Below are 8,708 nucleotides of genomic sequence, written 5' to 3'. Positions count from 1 at the left end.
GGGGCCAGGACACTTGCGTATATGTGCCCGGGCTCTGCCATTGCTCATTTATGGGTGCCCTGGGCACCCTGGGGTGTCCCCACACATGAGGGACTGCCCCACGTGACAGTTTGGCAGCGGGGCAGCTCTTCTGCAGGGTAGGAAGTCACCTTGCACAGCACCCACACACAGGCACCCTGCACCCACATGCACAGCACCCACGGCACCCATCAACATTGCACCCGCACACACAGCACCTACACACACTGCGCACACACAGAGCGCCCATTGCTCAGCACCCAGCTGCACCCCTAGTGCTGCTGGGGCAAGGGGAGCAGAGCCAGGGTGCTGAGCCGGGTAGGAACATGCGGGATGCAGCCAATGCACCAGGTCCCCGCGGGGGACAGGGATGTCCAGCGCCTGCCACAGTGCCTCTGTCCAGCAGTGCCCGCCTTGCTCCCCGCAGCCCCTCTGCCCCGGAAAAAGATCGTGTGGGTTAAAGGGAGCAAGAGGAAAGTCCCGAAGAAGAAGGCCAAGGTGGCAGCCAGCCCACCTGAGCACGGTAGGTTGGGGGCAGAGCAGGGGCACCTGGGGGCTGCGGAGCTGCCCCCTCCAGCATGCACATGCCCATGCACGTGCCGAGCAAGCGCAGCTGCATCCCTGTGCAGGGCTGTGAGCGGCGGTGTTGGCCCTGCGCGCGCTGGGATTGTGCTCACGCCTCGTCTGCACATCTGGGGAGCAGATTGTGGCCTTTCCAACACCACGGCGGGGGGGAGGAGAGATGCGTCCCCCGCCCTGGCCGGACCGGGATGTCCCACGCCACCCAGATGCATGTGTCACCCTGCGCATGCATCCTGCATCACGCACACAGCGCTCCTTGCCCTGTGCACTGGTGCATGCACACGTGCACATGCGTCACCTGCACCCCCTGCACCCTGTGCACCGCTGCATGCATGAGCACCCCATGCACACAGCACTCTTGCACACCGTGGCATGCACACACATCCTGCACATGTGTATGTAACATCCCCCGCATGCTGCTGTATGCACCCCATATGCACATTGTCCTGTCCTGTCCTGTGTGCTCCCAGCAGCACCCCTGCATGCTGATGCATGCACATGCATGCAGACAGAGCACACAGCCAGCTTGCGTGCATGCAGCCCTTGGCAGGAGGCCTGGTCAAGGCTCCACTGGTCACTGGGTGCCCACGGTGCCCCATGGAGCCACCCCTGGAGCAGGCAGGATGCCCAAGCCCCTGGGTGCCTGCCCAGGCTGGGGGGAGCAGCAGGGATGGGGACCCCCCCCAGGCGCCCCCAGGAGCGGGGCTGGTGCCCAGGGCTGGGGCGGAGGGGCCCGGGTTGGTGCCGTGCGGTGCCGGCCCCGCAGGCCCCCGCGGCCGCCACGGCGCTTCCCGGCAGCCGCATTTCTGCGCCGCGGAGCAGGCTCCGGCCTCGCCACGTGTTTCGGGTCTGGCCCCGCCGAGGAGGCCACACGCCAGGCTGGGAAGCTGCCTGTGCCCAGCATGGCACGGCTCAGCACGGCGCTGAGCGCGGCCCTGTGCTCCGTGGGCAGCCTGTCCCCCGCTGGGGCTGGAGTCCCTGCGCGTGCTGGATTCCCAGCTGCGGGCGTCCAGTGAGAAGCGCTATGGCCTGGGGGCCCACCGCGGGCGCCTCAACATCCAGGTAGGGCGGGTGGCACCTGCGTGGGCTCGCAGGGCTGTGCGGGGCTCTCATGGGTGCCCGTGAGCTTGCACGGGATGCATGGGGCGTATGGGGTGCACATGGGCTGTGCATGGGGTGCCCGTGAGTTTGCATGGGGTGTGTGGGGTGTGTGGGTGGCACTTGAGCTCATTTGGAGTGTACAGGGCATGAATGAGGTGTGCATGGGGTACATGGGAGCTTGCAAGGGGTGCATGGGGAGCACATGGGCTCAGATGGGGTGCACATGGACTTGCACAGAGTGAGTGGGGCATATGGGGTGCACATGGGCAGAGCTGGGGTGCACATGGTCTTCCTGGTGTGTGTGGGGCATATGGAGTGACCGTGGGCTAACACGGGATGTGTGGGGTGCTCATGAGGTCCGTTGGGTGCTTGTGGGTTTGCATGGGTGCAAATAGACGGTGTTGGGGTGCATGGGGTACAGGATGCTCATGGTGTGCGCATGGGGCGCACATAGGGTGTGTGGTGTGTGCACAGGCTTGCACAGGGTGCATGGGGCATACGGGACACGTGTGGGCTGTGCATTGGGTGCCGGGCACGTGGGGTCCCCGGCGCGTGGGGGTCCCCATCCCCGGCTGAGCCTGGCTCTGCAGTCGGGGCTCTATGACGGCGACTTCTTCGACGGCGGCTGGTGCGCGGGGCACGAGGACGCGGATCAGTGGCTGGAGGTGGACGCACGGCGCCTCATCCGCTTCACCGGCATCATCACGCAGGGCCTCAACTCCATCTGGACGTAAGGACAGTGTGGGGGGGGCAGCCGGGGGTCCCGCCACCCCCCGACCGCCCGGTCCCCGCGCAGGTACGACTGGGTGACGTCCTACAAGGTGCAGGTCAGCAACGACACCTACACGTGGCAGCCCTGCCGCAACGGGAGCCGCGAGGCGGTAGGTGCCGTGGGCGGGAGGTGGCCGTGTCCCCCCGTGCCCCCCCGTGTCCCCCTGCTGCCTTTGGCCTCCTGCCGTTCCGCCTCCGGCTCCGGTTCCGCAGTGGCTCCGGCTCCAGCCCTGCACAAAGGCGCCTTGTGCTGCGCAGCCGCCAGCCCCATGCGGGGGTGCCTGGGCACACGCACGGGGTGCGCAGGGCTCGGCTGGTGCAGGTGTGTGCCCCCGTGCACACGCGTGTGAGTGTGCAGGAGCACAGGGCATGCACATGTGTGCACAGGGCTTTGCTGGTGCGTGTGTGTGTGTGTGTGCACGCTGCAGTGCACACATGTGTGAGTGTGCAGGAGCACAGGGCATGCACATGTGTGCACAGGGCTTTGCTGGTGCGTGTGTGCTCCCCATGCACATGCATGTGAGTGTGCAGGAGTGCAGGGCATGCACATGTGTGCACAGGGCTGGGAAGGCCTGTGTGTGCGCTGCCTGTGCACACACGTGCCAGTGTGCAGGAGCACAGAGCACTTGAGTGGGGGGGGGTGCACTGGTGCATGTGCACCTGTGCTCACGCATGTGGGCACATGAGAGTGCAAGGCATGCACATGTAAGGTGTGTGCAGGGCTCGGTGAGAGTGCCGTCCGCACACACGTGTGAGCTTGCAGAAGTGCAGAGCCTGCAGTCAGGTGTGCACTGGGCTCGCCAGCATGCGCGTGCCCCCTGCACGCGCGTGTGAGTGTGCAGGAGCACAGCCCTGGCACGGGGCGCACGGCTCTGCAGGCAGGTTGGCAGGAGGGCACAGGGGGCAGCTCCGGGCCACGCAGGGGGCTGCGAGGGGCAGCGGGGACGGGCACAGGGCCCCGCGCTGCCCCCCGGCCCATCCAGCAGCCACGTGGCCACCGCGCTGGGGCTGCCAGGGAGCCGGGAGCAGCCCCCAGCTGAGGGGCTGCAACGGGCTGCAGCCCTCGTGCAATGGGCTGCAGGGTTGCAGCTGAGCCTGCTGCAGCTCAGCTCGGTGCTGCAGCCCCCAGCAGCAGGATGGGATGGGATGGGATGGGAGATCCGCAACGCTGCAGCCCCAGCAACCTCTTGGCTCCGCCAGGTTTTCCCGGGCAACAAGGATCCGGAGACGCCAGTGCTGAACGAGCTGCCGGTGCCGGTTGTGGCACGTTTCATCCGCATCAACCCGCAGAGCTGGTTCCCCAACGGCACCATCTGCCTCCGCACCGAGATCCTGGGCTGCCCTGTGCCGGGTGCGTGTCCTGCGCTCGCCCCCGCACTCGTTCCCACATCCCGGCTGTTCCTGCCCCCTGCCCCGTTGCTCCTGCATCCCAACTGTTCTAGTATCTCGGCTCTTCCCATGCCCTAGCCCTTCCCACATCCTGGCTGTTCCCGCATCCCAGTCATTCCTGCACTTCCACTGTTGCCATGTGGTCTTTGGTCCCACATTCCTGCCATTCCCGCCTCCCCACCACTCCCCCATCCTGACCATTCCCGCATCCCTGCTGTTCTCAGAGCCCAGCTGTTCTGCAGGTCAGCTGTGTCTGTGCCCTTCCAGGCCCATTTCCCAGCTGTTCCTATGTCCCAGCTTTTCCCACGTCCAGGCTGTTCCCGCGTTCTGTCCATTCCCATGTCCCTGATGTTCCTGCATCCTGGCCATTCCTGCACCTCTGCTGTTCTCGTGTTTCCCTGGTCCTGCATCCTGGCTGTCCCCGTTTCCCGGCCGTTCCTGTGTCTCGGTCGCCCGCACGTCCCAGTGCTGGCGCTGACCCTCTGTGCTGGCTGCCGCAGACCCCGCCAACATCTACCCCTGGCCCCAGGACCCGCTGCCCACCGACAAGCTGGACTTTCGGCACCACAACTACGACGAGATGCGGAAGGTGCGTCCTGCGGCCGTGGAGCAGATCCTGCAGCTGTGGGGCAGACCCTGCGGCCGTGGGGCAGGCCCCATGCCCATGCATTGCCTCCACAGCTGATGCGACGGGTGAACGCCGAGTGCCCCAACATCACCCGCATCTACAGCATTGGCCGCAGCTACCTGGGCCTCAAGCTCTATGTCATGGAGATCTCTGACAACCCCGGGCGCCATGAAGTGGGTAGGTGTCGGGGACACGTGGGACCGGGGGACACACACTGCCAGGGCACAGCTGGGGCACACACACATGGGGGCACACACAGCCCTGGGACATGCGTGGCACAGCTGGGGTCCCTGCTGGAGGCATGCACGGTTTGGGGACATGCACGGCTTGGGGACATGCACGGCTGGGGACATGCACAGCCAGGGACGTGCACAGCCAGGGACATGCATAGCCTGGCAAGATGCACAGCTTGGGGACATGCACAGTTTGGGGACATGCACAACTCAGGGACATGCATGGCCCAGGGACATGCACAGCTTGGGGACACGCGTGGTCCGAGGACATGCGCATCCAGTGACATGCACAACCGAGGGGCATGCACAGCCAGGAGTCATGCACGGCCAAGGGCATAATCAGAGGACATATGGGGACATGCACAACTGGGGACACAGCCAGCTGGGGCTGTGCAGACATGCACAGCCAGGGGACATGCACATGTGGGGACATGCACAGTTGGGGCCATGCAGACATGCACAGCCAGGGGACATGCCCATCTGGGGACACGTCCAGCGGGGACACGCAGGGCCGGGCGCGTCACCCACGCGGCGCCGGCGCCCGCAGGCGAGCCCGAGTTCCGCTACGTGGCCGGCATGCACGGCAACGAGGTGCTGGGCCGGGAGCTGCTGCTCAACCTCATGGAGTACCTGTGCCGGCAGTACCGGCGCGGCGACCCGCGCGTGCGCCGCCTCGTCGCCCGCACCCGCATCCACCTGCTGCCCGCCATGAACCCCGACGGCTACGAGACGGCCCACAGGCTGGTAGGGCGGCGCGCAGCCCCCCGGGCGCCCGCGGCGCCGGCGCCCGCTCACGCGTCCCGCGCAGGGCTCCGAGCTGGCCGGCTGGGCCAGCGGCCGCTGGACCTACGAGGGCATCGACCTCAACCACAACTTCGCCGACCTCAACACGGCGCTCTGGGACGCTGAGGACAACGACCTGGTGCCCCACCAGTTCCCCAACCACTACATCCCCATCCCCGAGTACTACACCTTCGCCAACGCCACGGTGAGCCGGGCACTGCGCGGGCAGCCTGGTGGCACTGCCGTGGGGAGCATGGTGGCAACACTGTGATAAGCCTGGTGGCACCACTGTGGTGAGCATGGGTGCCACTGCAGTGAGCCTGGTGTCACTGTGTGGGGAACCTGGTGGCCCTGCCATGGTGACCGTGGTGGCACCCCTGCACTGAGTGTTGTGGGCCTACCACGGTGAGCATGGTGACACCACTGTGAGGAGTCTGGTGGCACTGTCATGGGGAGCATGGTAGCGCTACTGCAATGAGCCGGTGGCACCGCTGTGAGGAGCCTGGTGGCACCCCCATGGTGAACCTGGTGGCACCCCTATCCCACGGCGCAGGTGGCCCCCGAGACGCGCGCCGTCATCGACTGGATGCAGCGGTACCCCTTCGTGCTGAGCGCCAACCTGCACGGTGGCGAGCTCGTCGTCACCTACCCCTTCGACATGACACGCACGTACTGGAAGGCGCAGGAGCTGACGCCCACGGCCGACGACGGCGTCTTCCGCTGGCTCGCCACCGTCTACGCCACCTCCAACCTGGCCATGGCCCGCGAGGAGCGCCGGCCCTGCCACTACGACGACTTCGCCCGCTCCGGCAACATCATCAATGGCGCCAACTGGCACACGGTGCCCGGCAGTGAGTGCGGTGGCCGGGGCGGCGGCGGTGACGGTGGCGCCAGCCCTGACGCCCGGCTGCGCCGCCCCCAGGCATGAATGACTTCAGCTACCTGCACACCAACTGCTTCGAGATCACCGTGGAGCTGTCGTGTGACAAGTTCCCGCACGCCTCCGAGCTGCCCGCCGAGTGGGAGAACAACCGCGAGTCCCTGCTGCTCTACATGGAGCAGGTTGGGGCCAGGGGGACACGGGGCTCCGGGGCACGGGAGTGCAGAGATGTGGGGCTCCAGGACGTGGAGCCTGGGGACACTAGGCTTGGGGACATGGGACTCAAGGGTGAGGGGTCCAGGGATGCAGGCATGGGGACATGGCGTGTGGGACTTGGGGACACAGAGCCCCAAAGGAATGTGAGGGATTTGGGGGTTTGGGGCCACATGCCCTGGAGACATGGGCTGTGGGATTTGGGAACATGGGGTGTGAGGACAGGGGCCTCAGGGATGTGGGATGTGAGGTTGGGAAATGCAAGGACCAGGGACATGGGGCTTGGAGCACACATGCAGGGTGCGTGTGCTGAGCGTGCACAGCGCACACACTCGGTGTGCAAAGGGGGTGTGCACAGGGGGCATGCACGGTGCACGTGCGCAGGGTGTGTGTGCTGGGGGTGCACGTGCTGGGGGTGCACAGGGTATGCGTGCACGGTGCACGTGTGCAGGGTGTGTGTGCTGGGCTGCACAGGGTGTGCATGCACGGTGCACGTGCGCAGGGTGTGTGTGCTGGGGGTGCACAGGGTGTGCATGCACGGTGCACGTGTGCAGGGTGTGTGTGCTGGGCTGCACAGGGTGTGCGTGCACGGTGCACGTGTGCAGGGTGTGTGTGCTGGGGGTGCACGTGCTGGGGGTGCACAGGGTGTGCGTGCACGGTGCACGTGTGCAGGGTGTGTGTGCTGGGCTGCACAGGGTGTGCATGCACGGTGCACGTGCGCAGGGTGTGTGTGCTGGGGCTGCACAGGGTGTGCATGCACGGTGCACGTGTGCAGGGTGTGTGTGCTGGGCTGCACAGGGTGTGCGTGCACGGTGCACGTGCGCAGGGTGTGTGTGCTGGGGCTGCACAGGGTGTGCGTGCACGGTGCACGTGTGCAGGGTGTGTGTGCTGGGCTGCACAGGGTGTGCGTGCACGGTGCACGTGCGCGGGGTGTGTGTGCTGGGCTGCACAGGGTGTGCGTGCACGGTGCACGTGTGCAGGGTGTGTGTGCTGGGGCTGCACAGGGTGTGCGTGCACAGGGTGCATGCTGCGTGTGCACACGTGTGCAAGCTCTCCCGTGCACACACGCGCTTGCTGCCCCGCGCGCCCCAGGTGCACCGCGGCATCAAGGGGGTGGTGCGCGACGCCGAGACGGGCCGCGGCATCCCCGACGCCATCATCTCGGTGGACGGCATCAACCACGACGTGCGCACCGGTAGGGCGCGTGGCGGGGGGGGGGGGACACACGGGGCAGGGGGTGCCACAGCAATGACCCCCGCCCCCTGTGCCACCGTCCCCAGCCCCGGACGGCGACTACTGGCGCCTGCTGAACCCGGGCGAGTACGAGGTGACGGCGGCGGCGGCGGGCTACGAGGCGGCGCGGCGGCTGTGCCGCGTGCCCTTCGAGAACGAGCCGGCGCCCTGCAGCTTCCGCCTGGCGCGCGCCCGGCCCGGCGGCCCGCGCGGCGTCCCCGCCGACGGCGCCCTGCGCCTGCGCCGCCTGCGCCTGCGCAGCCTGCGCGCCCACCGGCGCAGCGCCCGCGCCGGGCCCCCCCGCGGCAGGGCCGGACCCGCCGCCCCCGCCACGGGGACACCCCCCTCCCAGTAAAGCGGCTGTGCTGCCCCCCGCCTCACCGAGCATCTGTGCGTGGGGACGGGGATGCCCCGTGGGGGACGGTGGGGATGGACCGGCGATGCTGCATAGCAGGGATGCGTGGCATTGCCGTGCCATGTGCCCCATGGCGGGACAGGGGGCATTGCTGTGCCATGTGCCCCATGGCAGGACAGGGGTCACAGTGCAGCTCTGCTTCACGGTGGGGAGGGGGACCCTGCCCCATGGCCAGCATGGGGGGACAAGAGGGACCTGGATGGGCCCTGTGCCATTGCCAGGACAGGGGGAATGGCTGGGCCCTGCCCCACAGTTGGGATGGAGGGACACGAGGGACCTGGCTGGGCCCTGTCACCAAACCGGCCCAGGTGACCGGGACAGGGCCCGGTCCTGCCCCACACCGGCCCAGCTCGCGGTGCCCCGCCCCCTCAGACCCCGCCCCCTGCACGGAGAAGCCACGCCCTCCCTTTGACTCCGCCCACTTTCCCTTTGGCCCCGCTTCTTCCCACGCCCTATTGGCTG

At 67.4% G+C, this 8,708-nt stretch overlaps 1 protein-coding gene across 1 annotated transcript; it reads left to right on the top strand.

Annotated features, from left to right (window-relative positions):
- Positions 1 to 351: 351 nt before the first annotated feature.
- On the top strand, positions 352 to 8,186 carry LOC104575923 (putative carboxypeptidase X1). Its single transcript, XM_088526502.1, has 13 exons — positions 352 to 541; positions 1,553 to 1,662; positions 2,292 to 2,431; positions 2,498 to 2,582; positions 3,673 to 3,823; positions 4,362 to 4,450; positions 4,543 to 4,666; positions 5,270 to 5,466; positions 5,531 to 5,710; positions 6,059 to 6,356; positions 6,428 to 6,567; positions 7,691 to 7,793; positions 7,879 to 8,186. The coding sequence occupies exons 1-13, from the start codon at positions 352 to 354 to the stop codon at positions 8,184 to 8,186; spliced, it is 2,115 nt and encodes a 704-aa protein (XP_088382628.1).
- Positions 8,187 to 8,708: the final 522 nt, after the last annotated feature.

Source organism: Tinamus guttatus, unplaced genomic scaffold, assembly GCF_059628265.1.
Source record: "Tinamus guttatus ecotype Peru unplaced genomic scaffold, ASM5962826v1 Tinamus_guttatus_pri_ptg000247l, whole genome shotgun sequence".
In the NCBI taxonomy this organism is placed as follows: Eukaryota; Metazoa; Chordata; class Aves; order Tinamiformes; family Tinamidae; genus Tinamus; species Tinamus guttatus.
Note: the sequence above shows the minus strand (reverse complement) of the source record. Positions and strands in the feature narration are given on the sequence as shown.

Excerpts from the sequence above, each read along its gene's own strand:
- LOC104575923 (XM_088526502.1), top strand. The coding sequence starts at position 352 with ATGCAGCCAATGCACCAGGTCCCCGCGGGGGACAGGGATGTCCAGCGC. Across the intron at positions 4,667-5,269 it reads CCCCGGGCGCCATGAAGTGG|GCGAGCCCGAGTTCCGCTAC; the intron begins GTAGGTGTCGGG and ends CGGCGCCCGCAG. Across the intron at positions 5,711-6,058 it reads ACACCTTCGCCAACGCCACG|GTGGCCCCCGAGACGCGCGC; the intron begins GTGAGCCGGGCA and ends CCCACGGCGCAG.